This window comes from Chanos chanos, chromosome 5, assembly GCF_902362185.1.
Source record: "Chanos chanos chromosome 5, fChaCha1.1, whole genome shotgun sequence".
Taxonomy (NCBI): Eukaryota; Metazoa; Chordata; class Actinopteri; order Gonorynchiformes; family Chanidae; genus Chanos; species Chanos chanos.
In genome coordinates, this window is record NC_044499.1 from 33876354 (window position 1) to 33890790 (window position 14437).

Sequence of the window (14437 nt, forward strand, 5' to 3'; positions counted from 1 at the left end):
CTCTTTGTATTGTCATACATTGTCAGGCTGTAGACTTTCCAGTGGCCTGCCCTCATGCATGTTAGGTTCCCAACCCTGATTGTCAGGTTATAAACAAACCAGAGAAACCACAGATTTTCAGGAAGTGCTTGGCCATTTATAGTGAAAGGCTTTCTTTTAAATCTCTAGATCTCTTTTGTAAACCAGTTGAGCAATAAGGTTTGGTTGGGCACGATAACAACTTTTGATCTTGGAATTCACATCTTTCACTTAGGTCATTCTGAATGTTTTGTGTTTTGTAGATTTAGCCAGAGTTTTATCTTAATTATTTATCTTTTCACTTCTATAATGCGTCGGCAGTACTAACAGAAGATTGGTTAAAACAGAGGTCAACACTTTCTGCTGTTACATTGAGCTTAGTTTTAACTAACCATGGTAAAAAAAAAAAATCACCTTGCCTTCACTTTTTCAACAGAAAGTTATATTCCCTTGAAAAGGACAAAGGTTCTAAATGTGGCTTGCAGTAGAACCAAAAACTGAACACCTCTTATTCTACAAAACACTGTTTACGCAAGGAGTTTCATGATATTCTTGCATTTATCAGAAAGTACTATACAATTACACAAGTATGGATTTGTAGATTTGATGCGACTTCAGTAAATTCCGAAGGTCTGTTTGTGTCCGTTCCTGTAACGGTCAAGATATCGGAGGGGTTGGCGATGGGGATACTTCTTTTGGGGAGGGTGATACACAGGAGGTCTGTCATACTCAAACACAGGTTCTTTCATGTCTGTGGAGAACACAAGAGTAGATAGTATTGAAGGTGGTGTCTGTTTCTAAGGTAAAAAAAAATCCAGACATAACATTTGAAGGGGCTCAAATTCTTGATCTTGATCTTGCTGGCCTGATGCTGAAACCATATTCAGTTATATTTCTATTGTTCACAATTACGAAATTCTTTGGCTACATAAACTTACCATCTGCAATGTATGTGAAACTAACCATTGACAAAAAATGTCTGTTTTCTACTCCATTATTTCAAGAAAATCTGAATAATTTGCATTGTGACTACAAAGAAATATGACTACTTTTTCCCCCTCACAACCGCTCTGTGATTTTTATTACACTGAATACTGAAACATGTGTGGGTCTTTTATCCTCCTCTACACAAATGTTATTTCTCCTAAATAAACTCTGTATTCTAACTGAACAGACCTAGACTGATCCTAGACTACACTGACCTAGAATGTTCTTAAACTCCATTTTATATTCAACGTCTGTATTCATTCAACTGAACGTGAAAAGTAATGAGAGAGCAATTTCATTCCTTAACAGGAAGTACCGGAGTCCAAAGGCAAGTAGCTAAATCGTTCAACAAGGATATTACAGAGTGACTACTTTTACAATGAGCCACAATGCGTTATGTGGTGAAATGGGTCACACAGCGTGAAAACAGCTGAACTTACGGAGCAATGTGTGGAAAGTCTGTGTGACTGACTCATCCCATTGACACTGGAAGAAAGCCAAGCCAGCAGGTGTTAACACTTCCTGATGCTTCCTATAGAACTGCAGTGTGCTGAAGGTGCGTTCTCTCAGACTGTGGCTGTGCATTGTGGGAAAGAGAACATCCATTACTATGTTTATTCCCACATCAGCCTCAGGAAGGGCAATGGCATTTGTTTCTGTTTTGTTTTCAAAAACAGATCAGACTGTACAAAAATGGACTGTTAATACCAAGGAGAGGGTCGGCGGTCCGCTCCAAAATCAACACTAGCTTCTTGTTTGAAAAGGATGAAAATGTAGCGGTGAAATCCCGTTCCCTTCGGAGGTAATGGAGGGAAGTAATTACAGACTTCCTCTCCAGATTGGACAGCACTGCCAGGGATATTCCCTCTGTCATTTAAGATGGGAAAAACACTCCAGTCAAATATATTAGCTCATTTTTTTTTTTCTGGGAAAAAAAAAAAACAGATTACAGCAGTTTAAAACTATGTGATAACAGTGATACTCACTTTATCCCTTTCCTTCCATGTTACCATAAACAATGTGTTTGCCAAATAAAGTATTTGTCTAGCCAGCTGGGAAGCACAGCTATAATAAAAGCCTATCGCTAATGGCCTAATGATCTCTCTGTCACAACCATCTGGCTGTAATGATTAAACTCCTTTCACTTTTGATCTGCCCACTAGTTTAGATTCAATCTTACAGCCCTACACCCACAGTGGCTTCCCCTGTGACTTCCCAAAGGTAGCAGACTCGACAGTCTGAGTCCTGGATGCGCTAAATTCTCTCTTCTACTATTTGTTCATGTTTAGATTCAGAGCTCATGGCACGTTTCAGAACAAAGGTCCTTCAAGAGCTTATGCTTCTAGAAAGAAGTATAAAAGAATGTACCAAAACTGAATCAACCGAGTTCAACTAGACTGAAACTGCGAAGACATCAATGGCAGTGAAGTTAATCTACCATGACATTCGAACTGTCTTGAAGCATAAAAAAATTGAAACTTTGCACAAAACCAGTAAAAGTTGCAACAAACAGTCATCATAAAGGTCACAGAATTTTATGGCTGAAACCCCAAATCATATTGTACTCATATTAAAATATGTAAATACTCACACTAGCCAGTGTACATACTCCTGTTCCCCATCTTCTAAATGTTCATCTGTAAGAAATAAGCAGCACTGAAATTCAATCACAATAAAACAAAATCATTCATCCACACTCCAAGGAAATAATCCCAGAATTTGCTTCATTCTGTTTGTACACATCGCCATCTAGTGGTGTACTTCTGTGGCTCAAAATCAAGTCACAGTTAAGAATAATAATAATAATAATAATAATAACAATAAAAACAACAACACAGCTCATCAGCCAACTAGGACAAACAATTCTGTTACATTCTTAGAAGATAAACATTTTCATGGGGCTTTTTACCTGGACTGGTGAGCAGGAGTGTCCACAGAGAGTCGTCTTCTGCTGTAAAGCTCACCTGCGGCAAGGCTGCAGCCTGACATGGTAAAAATCAAAAATGGGTTTAGACAGATGTGACAAGCTGTAACTATTTCTTTTAATAATAGCTTAGACAGACAAGTTTTTAGACAAATCCCTCAGACAAGCACTACCACTATCTTTGGCAATCAACGCTGCCCTTAGAGAGGGAAAAAACACGAGTGCACTGACGACAAAATGACGAGAGTCGAATCTCACCTTACTAGGTGTTAAATGGTTGCCAAAATGCACAGCAGCGCTGTTGTCATCGCCGTATGTGACACGAAGCATAATCCGAGGCACAAAATAAGCCATAGGAAAGAGGTCCCGGTAAACGCCGTAGTGTTCCGCCAGTCTCTGGATATGATAAGGTCCACTCGTCACCTCCCATTCTGCCCTCACTCGCTCCAGGGGGATTCGAACTAAACAGAAACAGAAATGCGTTCATGAAGTATGAGGATAGCGTACTTGAGCTGCGCAACTGAGCTGTCCTCTTTAAATCTGACAAATTAAATATATTTGGAACAGATATGTTGCCACAAATAAAATGGAATGTTCTGGGATTAATATCACTAAGATAAGTCCTACTTTACAATCATATTACTCTGAATATTAATTTCCCTTGTGTTTACATATACATTTATTCATTTAGCTGATGCTTTTATGCAAAGTGAGGCAAAACTTTGTGTTCAATTTTGCAAAAGACAGAATCCTGAGACAGAATTTAGATTAGCTCAATGTTTTTGGACATTTTCCCTCTCAGTCTCCATTTAATTCATTGTGATTTATATATCACTGCAGGTTAGGCTCTGGTTGAATGAAACTGTGAGTGACAGGGTATTGTCACCAGTGGACTGTATGCACCTATGTGCAATTATAATAACTAGGGATGCTCAATGTCAAACAGTGAAACACAGTTACTCACAGTTACGCAATCGGGCTGCTCTCTCCAATTCTGGATTACATCTGTTCTCTTTCACCTGCTTCTTTCGGTCTCTTGCTTCTTTAGTTCGGGATGGCCGGCAATGTGGAAGACCAATATTCACTCGCTCATGTGCTAAACACAAAGACAAAATTCACGAGTGCCTCAGCTAGCAAAAGCCTCATAAATACATAAATATACTGAATATTCTCCACCATCTCAAAGATACATTTACAGTTCATATACATAAAGCTCTATTCCTCATAATAAGTTTGGGTACCTTTCGCTCTCGTGTACGTGTAACTCACATAGATACTAAAATCGGACACTACTCAACATTTACAACTAGCAACATATCTACCAGCCGGATGTGTACCATTGTCCCCTTTTTCTTGTTCAATGTATTGCCCGTACGTCCTCCACCACACGGGATTGCTGTTAGCTTCTTCAGCAGTCTTTAGGTAACGTGTATAGCTGCGGTATTTTTCAAGGGTTTCCAAGTTTTTCCAGTCTATGTCCTCATTTGGCATAGGACCCAAAGGGGCAGCCCGATGACACAGAACAGCTGTGGATAAAGGACAGGAATGTCACATTTATTTTGTTAGAGGTAACATCGACCTGTTAACCACAAGGCTCTACATCTGACATGCCCCCATGATTTGTGCTTCCTGCAGCGTCCACTGTTCCTTGACAGTTTATGTGTTGCACCAACATCTTGGTAAGTGCATCACGTATTTGAAGTGACCTACCTGTGGTTCGAATCCCCCTTACATTATTGCCGACCCCAATTCTGTCCCTGAACGGATAACAGTCCTCCACACTGTCCGCAGCGCCATTTTGAAAATGCTTTACAGTGGGTGACGTAAGCGTAAATGTGCAGTGCGTACAACATTTGTGCGCAATACGTCACTGTAGTCCATATAAACTGTAATTTTGGGAAGGATTATTTTTTTTTACAGTGCGCCGATCTACACCCAAAGACATATAGGCTGGTAAATATGTATAATGTTCTAGCATAACTGATTTCGTTGGTGTGGAGGAAATATACAGCTAAACTGTGTTCGTCTTTGCATTTCTGTGTTAAATGCCTCTCAGAGCTAGCTTGTTATAATGTCAAAAATAAATTACAGATCTGTAGCTGTGACCTGTTAGCCATCTATCGAAGTGCAGCTAGCTTGCTAATCATGAACCTTTACTGATAACAATGTGGACTTTTCTGCAATCTGTATTGTTTGTTTAAGCCTGTAACGCGATGTTATGGTTTTATAAAGTCTGGGGTGCAGCTCTATATTTCGTGACAATGATCAAACGTTATTGATGATTTTTGCATCAGACAATTGTATATGCTCTTTTTTTAGCTAACATGAACTGAAACAAGACGTTAGACACTTAGCTTTATGGGTCGATTTTAATCAGTCCACGACCTTTCCTCTAATTATCATTTTTTGGTAGAACAGATAAGGTTGGAGAATGGAGTTAACCCATCTGAATTGCTCCATCTGCCTGGAGGGATTTAAAGTGCCAGTGACCATACCCTGCGGTCACACCTTTTGTAAGGACTGCATCTCTGCACACTGGGACGCCAAGGAAAAGGATGGAATTGGACCACAGTGCCCCTTCTGCAATGAGAATTTTGAAACCAGACCCGCGTTGAAACGCAACGTATCTTTATGCCATATTACCGAAATAACCAAGAACAGTCACGCAGCGAGAGCCACTCCTCCAGATCAAGTAGGCAACACTAGCGCTGTGCCCGATAAACTCTGCGAGCGACATCAGAAACCTCTAATCTATTACTGTAACAATGATCGTATGTGTGTCTGCTGCCAGTGTGCTGTGGTGGAGTGTAAGAACCACGACAAAGTTCTGGTGGAAGACGAGAGGAATATCAGAGAGGTATGTAACTTCAGTACGTGCATTCTTCAGACACGTACACAACATGCTGACTTAGATATATATATATATATATATATATATATATATATATATATATATATATATTTTTTTTTTTTTTTGGACAGACTGAGTTGATGAAAAAGTGCGGGGAGATCAGGAGACAAGAGGAGGAGACAGAGAAGAGTATCCAGGAGATGAGAGAGAACATTGCCAAAGCCAAGGTAAATAGATCTTAATCTTTAACACTCAAATGAAGCAATAGGGTAAATGTAACTACAGATTTTCCCCCCATACAAATGGCTAAATACATGTTTACTTAAGGAATGCATACACCTGATTCAACAGGGATAGTGGACTTTATTAAAGGGATTAGTTTGATACATTTCAAACCTGTCATGGGAATTTCCATCTGTACCTGAACTGTCCTAGCTACTTTTGCATCACATATTAATCAAAATCTATGCCTGTGAACCAAAATCAATTCATTGACACAGTCCTCAGTATGGTACGTGTCAGGAAGTGTCTGACAGCATAAATTAGACAACACCTAATCAAACCCACTAGGAAAATCATCTGTGTTAGCTTTGTTAACTTCAGATGTGCTGGCTTTATCGCGGTAATGAATCACAATGGGTAATTGTCATGGGCTAAGAATGTCACTACATCCTCTCTCTCTCACTCTCTCTCTCTCTCTCTCTCTATCGCAGGTGTCCCTGGAGCAGACGTCTCAGTGGGTAAATGCTAAGTTCTGCCATTTGCTGAAGGTGATTGAAGAGAAGCAGGAGTCCACACAACATTACATAGCACAAGAGCAGGAGTCAACTCTGTCTCAGGCGGAGGAGCGACTCCATACCCTAGAGGAGAAAGCTGAGCAGCTTAGACAGAGCCACGAGCGGATTGCCAGCCTTTGTGCCCTGCCTCACAGCCAGTTCATTCAGGTCTCAAAGACTCTAGACTTTTTTCTGTGAGGTAGAGATGACCATAAATATTTCATATTTGAATGTATGTTGGTGGTACTATAATGTGGAGGTGCTAATTCAAAATCCGTTAGAGAATAGAATCTCCATGATTGCACATGCACACGGTGAGTAGTGAATTTCTCTAACCTGTGACCTAATGAACTGAACTATGCCAGTATTAAAATTGTAAATCATGAACCACAGTCCTTCATCTCTTAAGATGAGTTTTAACATATGCTAGCGCAATGAGTGACTTTAAACAAATAGTGACCTTTTTTGTTCTGACAAGGAAACTGAAGGACAGATAAGATGTTGCTCTAACTGTATTTGGTTGTATACAGGAGTCAAGGTTGGAAGAGGTGCCGCAGATGAAAGACATTCCTGTCGACGTGACATCAAACTTGCAGGAGAGACTAACTGGGGTTACAGATATCCTGTCCCGAATATCCAAGCTAGTATCCGAAGATCTGGAGAAGGCCGTTTGCATGGCCGTTGGTCAGGAGAAAGAAGGTATGGAGAGAGTCGAGTCTTTAAAGACCATACATGAGAGATGTTTTAGTGCTTGTACTCAGGTGGTGTGTGACTCTTGTTATGTCACAGGCTCTCCCCAGGAGAAGCGGCCTGTGCTGGCTGTTGTTCCCAGTCCTGCGATGCCTTCTTACCCTACAGGCAAAGAGGGCCTCAGTGCATGTAAGTAACCACACAATCACAATATTTCATGCCCTGTGGACACATACCGTATAATTAATCCCCGCCAAAAAGTGTTTTCTCATTTAGTTGCCGTTGTGCTGCACATCTTTGAATGCGTTTTTTTCTCTCTTTATATAGATCGCTGTGCCTTGACCTTTGACCCTTACACAGCCAATGCACACCTGCGTCTGTCACAGAACAACAGGAGGGCGGAGCATCTCACCTCTGGGCCCCGCCCAGTTCCCACCCACGAGTCCCGCTTCGACCACACCTGGCAGGTGTTGTGTTCCAACGGCTTCACTCACGGCCGTCACTACTGGGAGATGGAAGTGTCCAAGCCGTGGGCGTACTTGGGGGTGACATATCAGACCATTCCACGCAAGGAGAAGGGCAAGCGCTGTATGGTGGGCATGAACGAGCTGTCTTGGAGCCTTCAGCTGGATGAGCGACAGTTGAGTGCTTGGCATGCCGGCCGCAGGGAGTCTGTCACAGGTCAGCTGCAGCTGCAGACGTTACCCCTGCGAATTGGCATGCTGCTCGATTGCGAAGAAGGAACTCTCACTTACTATGGAGAAGGCCAACAGCGCCTCCACGCCTTCCACTGCGCTTTTTCACGTGAGCTGTTCCCCGCCTGTTGGATAGGGGAAGGAGTGAGCATCACTCTCTGCCCTGCCTGACCCAGATGCCCCCTCCCTGCCCAACCCCAGCTTCAGAGCCAACCCTTCCATGGTACATATGAAGAAGCCTCCTACAGCTGGTGCAGAAAGAGTCAGCACTGGGCTGCACCAGGCAGGCTTCAGTTTAACCTCACACAGCCCCTCCTCCTATAACCCCTCACCCTCCCCAAGGTGGAATGAGTCCCTGTGCACAGTGGGAGTGGAATAGTGCTGTTAAATGAAATATAGTGACCGCTGCTGACATTGTGGTCTAACAGTCAGGAGATCCAGACAAAACTGAAGGACCACAATGGCATGGTACGCTGTGAATTTGCACAAGATTCCACAGTGTTAACTTTACGTGGAAAAAAAAAAAAAACAGAGAATCATTGGAAGACACACATGACTGTTGAGTGAAGATACCTTTAAACTATACCTTAACCCTATCACTTTGGATCTGAACATAAACCTGTAATCATCAGTGTTTTAAAATCCACCATAATGACCATGAAATAAACAGTGACAAGTTGACATGGACTCATACTTTATTAAAACAAATTACACGTCATACTTTTTTAATAGACACCATGCTTCACTGGTCTGACATTTTGCTATTCAAATAAATTAGTTGATAAATTAAACATTACAGACAGAAATAATTTATAGATAGAGAGAAAAGGAGATGACGGTTTATATTAAAGTGCAAAATTAGTCTGCGACTGCTTCATGCTACTAGACAGATGCTGTTGCGGATCGCCGAGATGAAATTACTTTGATCTAGCTTATTTTGCTTAATACCAGGAGAATGACACATCTGAAAATCTGACAAGACCACGGAGGACATGTTTTTACTGATCTGAGTTTTAGACGTATGTGACAAAACAAACAGGCTGCAGCAAAGAATACAGTAAATCTTAAATCTGGTATTATCAGCCAAATCACTTCATCTGGGATTAGGGATACATCAGAGATCGGCTGTTCTTTTGGAATGTGTCTACGTATCCATCTTCTCATTTAATCCATCTATATAAAATCATCAACTGTACATTTTCTACACATTTGATTCAGAACATTTCACAGGTGCATGTAATTGCTCAAACAGTCAATACAGTCATTACTGCTATCGCTACTCACCACTGGTCCCTGCTGTTAAAACAGTCTTGCAATACGACTGTGGTACCTCACATCTACAACCTCTGAAACAATTGATCTAGTCAGTTCTTCCGCCTCCTTCCTCTTCCTGGTCTCTGCTCTTAACTGGTCAATCTCCAGGGATCCTTCCAGCCTAAAGGCCAATCTCATACATGTCGTGTTCGCTGGTTAGGGTCAGGGTCTGATGGATAATGTGATTGGCGTGTGAGAGAAGGACAGAATAACAGAGAGGAAAGTGTAGGGGTTCTGCTGAGGTGCCATCTACTGGTTCTTCTTGTCCTCAGGAGGAGAGTAGGGTGGAGGCTTGTCCTGGAAGAAAAACAGACACGTGGATATGTCTCATATGATTACCAGAGGGGAGGTATCGAGTGGACAGCATACTCTGCACTCATGGCTATGTTCTTTATAATACTGACTGTTCTCGAGTCCTGTTCTCCCATGGTATAACTGAGTTTCCAGAGCTTTGAAAGTCATTGGTGTACGAGTACAGAATCATATAAACCAGGGCTATTCAAATTCACTGACAATCTCATATAAACCATTTGATATAAACCAAAATCTGGATTCGTTCTGATCAGAAGTAACTTACACAGTTGAGGTGTGTGCTTTATATAGATTTATGAAGTAGAAGAGAAAAACAAGCAAAACCATGGTTACTGTGCCAGTTTTAGCACTAAAATCAATGAGTGCAAAATGAATAAGCACTTGTTGATTATAGGACAAATTTGGTTCCTTTGGAGAAAACACCAGTGCTTGAACTTCACGTGGAAACATGTTTCTTTCTGTAAATGCTAGGGAGCCTGGTGTATCGTGTTTAGCAAAAGGCAGAGTGGGAAAAAGGTTTTTAGAACAAACAGAACGAACCTATCCTCCAGTGTTACTGATGGAAACAAAAGTGTCACGTTATGCAGTGACATGCACAGACTGGCTGCAGTACGTGTGTGAGTTTCTACAGTAACAAAAACAGATTACACTGAACCTGCATGCTCACCTCTGGTAGGTACACATGCGATGGAGAGAGCGTGGCTGCACTTGCACTGGCGGCTGCCTCTGCTGCCTTAGCCTCCGCTGAAAAACAGACAGCAAGGGACAACAGGAATGTAACAAAGAAGTCAGTCTGGTGTTTCATTACAGAGGGGAACGAATAGCAAACGTGTTTTTCACGAGGGTACTGGAACACCTGTATGTTATGCACCTCTTGAATGACAATCCATTACAGAGCGTAATCATTGAATATCTTGTTGGCCAAATCATTATCCAGAATGCTATATATTATTATACATTATATTAAATTATATATTATATATTATTTTGCTCATGAAAACACCAGCTTACAAATCTCCTAACCATATTATTCCACAAAACTATAACAAAAGACCGGAATAACTGTAAAATTTTCACAGTCTGATTAACTATGTTTTGCTGGTCATATCTTTCTCACTGATAGTATCACACCGGCTTGGTTAAAACAAATGTGATAACATAGAGAGGCAAACATGCTGTAGACCTTTTTTCCCCTGCACTTACCCCAACTAAAACCAGCATTTGAGGTAAGTGCTAGATGTGGTTACTGCTAGGGCTCAGACTGACACAAAAAAATATTTGAGTGGGCTGATAACTGACCTCAATCTCTACCGTCACTCAGTAGAAGCCTGAATTGAAAACCTAGTGAGATATGATATCAAAAGATGAACCTGGCTGCAGATATAGTGACCAGTGACTTAAATAAAGGACTCTATTACGATTCCTTTAGGCCACAAACACAACCCTGGCCCCAATTACAATTGTAGATGTGCTAGCTTGAGCTTTTGTAGAAGTCTTTCATACACTGTCTTTTCATGAGCCCTCACCAAAACAGCAAATCAATCTTTATTGTATGGTCATTTAATAGAAACACAGCAATGACTGTGATGGTAAGAGACCAATAAGAACATTTATTGCAGGTTACAGTGAGAGCGGAGAGCTGGATCGGTACCTGCGGGGGTTCTGGGCATGTCCAGGTCGGGAGGAGACTGGCCTAGTGGTTCTGAGTATGGGGGAGGGGGCATGTATGCTGCTGGACCATCAAAAGTTGGAGGATTGGGGTAGAATCCTGCTGAAAATTCAAAACAACACAATGAACATCACTCATTTACATCACAGTGTACAGTTCATTATGTCATAAACATGCTCTATTTTATAGATCATATAGCTCTGATTTATATTTGTTTGTGATTGTGTTTTGACTTTCCTTACTAGTGATTCTTTACCTGGAGGTGGTGGTGCTGGGTAGGAGTAGCCTGGTGGGGGTCCGGCGGAGTACATGCCGTTAGGTGCCGGAGGTGGTGGGTAAGCATACGCTCCATTTGCCATGTAAGGACAACCAAAGTTCCCAGCAACCGGCTGGCCTCTGGACACTGACAATGTTACAGTTTCCATCATTAAAAGATATGGAAAAGAAAAATCATAAACCATCTACAAGAACCAATACCAAAACACAGTGATGCTTCATCTCTTCTATACCGACACAAACTCAGTGCAGTAGGACCCAAATGTACAGGAATGTAAAATCTGCAGTGATCAGCAATGCTGGCAACTTTAAATGTCTGTGTGATCAAGGATCTAAATCTTAAGAACGCAGATGAGTAAAACTCAATTTTAAACTAAGATAATAACATGCTACTTGGCCATGTCTGGCATTCATGTACTTACCCTGTGCTGCAACCTGTAGCATATACTGTCCAAACTCAATAGCTCCCCCGGCAATGAAGATCAGTTTAAAGGTAGCAGATCCCTCCCATCCACCTAAAGCAAAAAAGACAGAAGGCAGAGATGATTCAGAAATTAGTCTGAAAGTTCAACAGCACCTACAAGCTATTAACCATTGCATTTGTCTAATGCTGCATTTCCGACCAACTGATCACATAATGATTTTTTGTTTCTGAAATGTTATGCACCGACAATTTCTTACATCTTAAGTTTCACTGATGACCTCCATTGTTTTTGTTTGTTTGCTTTTGTGTTGCTGCTCTCTTACCCCCTGGCTCAGCTGATATTGTGCCTTTGATATAATTGGCTCCCAGCACTGGCTGTTTGACCTCACATCCCTTCATTAGGTAGAAAGGCATCATGAAGGACTGCAGAGCATCCTTCCCTTTAGCCAGAAAGATGACCTGCAAGAGAATCAATAGAAAAGATTTCGAAACATTTCCTTATACGGTTTATAGTCACTTAAAGACTGCCTGTGTGCATCTACCTTCAGAGACACATGACTGAACAGAGACTCTCTGCATTAAGTATATTATTACAATCACATCATAATGTGTTTTTTAAAAAAACGTTTCCAGCTGTACATATGTCAAGAGAGGATAAGAAACTATACTAAAGCTATAGCAGTCACTTTTGGGAGCAGTTGGTTAGTTGCTTCACATTTACTTCATCCTAAAGCTTCAGAGCAGCTGAAATATTTGTTGAGCCAGCTGTGGACCAGCACTGCATGCAAGGAAACTGTCAGATCAATCTTAATGAAATAGAGATTTATTATTTAGGAAATTCTGAGCTGCTCTTTCTTGTCCACATTTTCTGCAGTGTGCCTGTTAAATGACTAAACTTACCCGGTATGGGGTTAGGTAGACACTTCCCTTCTTGCTCTTCCTAAAGGGCTCTGGCAGGCCGTCTGCATCACTGAAGACAAGTTCCACATTTTCATAGGACATCAACACGCTGTTGACAGACACATCATTCATTAGCTGTTAGATTCCTTACGAGGCAGAAATGCCAAATGAAGCTCATCTCCCACAGACAGCGGAACATGGAAACATCTCAGCATGCTGGCACGTGCTGTGTTAAACTACGGTACAGTTCGGTCTTATTCGGTCAGTATTTCTGTTTTACAGTGCTCTGGATGAGATCATCGCCGTTCTAATATTAGCCAGTGAGATAACTAAGCATTGTGCAACTCTCTTAATGGTACCCAAAGAAGCTGAAAACATACTTAAGAGGCTTATTTTCAGGTTACTACTGCCTAGCTTTACAGATTGGATGTAACCTAGTTTGGTTCACCAGTAGCGGGACCAATAATAAACAACGTGACAATCGTATTCTTAAAAAGAGGGTGTACTTGAAATGCGCCATATCGATACTTGGTAAACGAAATTCGCCGATAATGTAGCTAGATGTGCCAGCTATTAATTATGATGGCCTGGCATGCAGTCACAACATCATGACAAAAAGCTTCATAATTACACAACAGTCAGAATATACCAGCTGAAAACATGTTACAAGGCGTACAACAACATTCAATCACCCATTCAGTTGCTGACACAAACAAACGACTCTCCACTTGTTGGGCTGTTGCATTTACAAGTCGCTCGTAAAATATGTTATTTTCGTGCGTTCTTTTAATTGCTTAACTTAAATATGAGAGAGAGAGAGAGAGAGAGAGAGAGAGAGAGAGAGAGAGGCTAGCTGGCGGGTGGCGCAGTATGCTTGCACCGCTCCGTTAGCTGATCTGGTTACCTTTCGCTGTTGTTGATGATGACGCCTCCTGATTCAGAATTATTCTTGTTCAGAGCCATTGCGTGGTCTCAGTTTTTCAGTGAATATAAGGGGTATGTCAAATCTTCCACGCCTTATTGAGCAACAGGACCATATAACTATCCTCAGGCCATTGGTTGTACCCAGTCTCCAACCAGAGGCGTCACTATTGAATGCTGTTCTCGAATGCACCTGCACTTCCGGAGTACGTGACGCCCCCTTCATGACGTAGATTGTTAGTTAAAATGAGGCGTTTCCCGAAGCTTCTGTTTAAACTGGGTTCTCGTGACAGAAGGGGCTGTCTGAAATAACACGATCCAACTGTGAAGTAATCTTACTATTTAGTAGATACTTTTGATTTTTTTTTTTCAGACGTTAAACTCGTGTATTTCGTGAGCCCTGTGTAGTACTTATTTACAGTCTAATCAGAGGTGTATTTACCAGGAATAAGTTACCAAAATAAATGGACTACAAAATCTCTCTCCACTTTACCTGTTTATTATATCTTGCATGCTAGAATACTCCTCAATTTAGTGAGGAAATTAAATTATCCCAGTTTAAGAGCATCTTTGCCCTGAGATAGGCCAAATCTGTGCCAACTGGAAAACCATTACGTGCACTGTTTTTGTTTCATCATAGTCTTTCTCATCAATATCTGTATCAGTGATGTATTCTCAGG

The 14437-nt window shown here is 41.3% G+C and overlaps 3 protein-coding genes across 4 annotated transcripts; 1 reads left to right on the plus strand and 2 right to left on the minus strand.

Moving 5' to 3' along the window:
• Nucleotides 1-114: 114 nt before the first annotated feature.
• mrpl38 (mitochondrial ribosomal protein L38) lies at nt 115-4726 on the minus strand. Its single transcript, XM_030773927.1, is given in 10 exon segments — nt 115-769; nt 1446-1582; nt 1714-1872; nt 2597-2642; nt 2915-2987; nt 3188-3390; nt 3894-4025; nt 4267-4455; nt 4640-4667; nt 4670-4726. Coding segments are annotated over 10 exon segments (1161 nt in total). The 3' UTR covers nt 115-632.
• A 634-nt stretch (nt 4727-5360) lies between these two features.
• On the plus strand, nt 5361-8453 carry trim65 (tripartite motif containing 65). Its single transcript, XM_030775466.1, has 6 exons — nt 5361-5786; nt 5912-6007; nt 6494-6724; nt 7087-7255; nt 7346-7435; nt 7574-8453. The coding sequence occupies exons 1-6, from the start codon at nt 5361-5363 to the stop codon at nt 8110-8112; spliced, it is 1551 nt and encodes a 516-aa protein (XP_030631326.1). The 3' UTR covers nt 8113-8453.
• A 179-nt stretch (nt 8454-8632) lies between these two features.
• wbp2 (WW domain binding protein 2) lies at nt 8633-13907 on the minus strand. 2 transcript variants are annotated; one of them, XM_030773836.1, is made up of 8 exons: nt 13741-13907; nt 12837-12945; nt 12260-12395; nt 11935-12027; nt 11493-11639; nt 11219-11335; nt 10235-10311; nt 8633-9552 (listed from the first exon to the last, which is right to left on the minus strand). In XM_030773836.1, the coding sequence occupies exons 1-8, from the start codon at nt 13797-13799 to the stop codon at nt 9505-9507; spliced, it is 786 nt and encodes a 261-aa protein (XP_030629696.1). In that variant the 5' UTR covers nt 13800-13907; the 3' UTR covers nt 8633-9504. The 2 variants fall into 2 exon arrangements, with proteins under 2 accessions (XP_030629696.1, XP_030629695.1); XM_030773835.1 differs by having other exon boundaries at nt 11219-11338.
• Between the last annotated feature and the right edge of the window lie 530 nt (nt 13908-14437).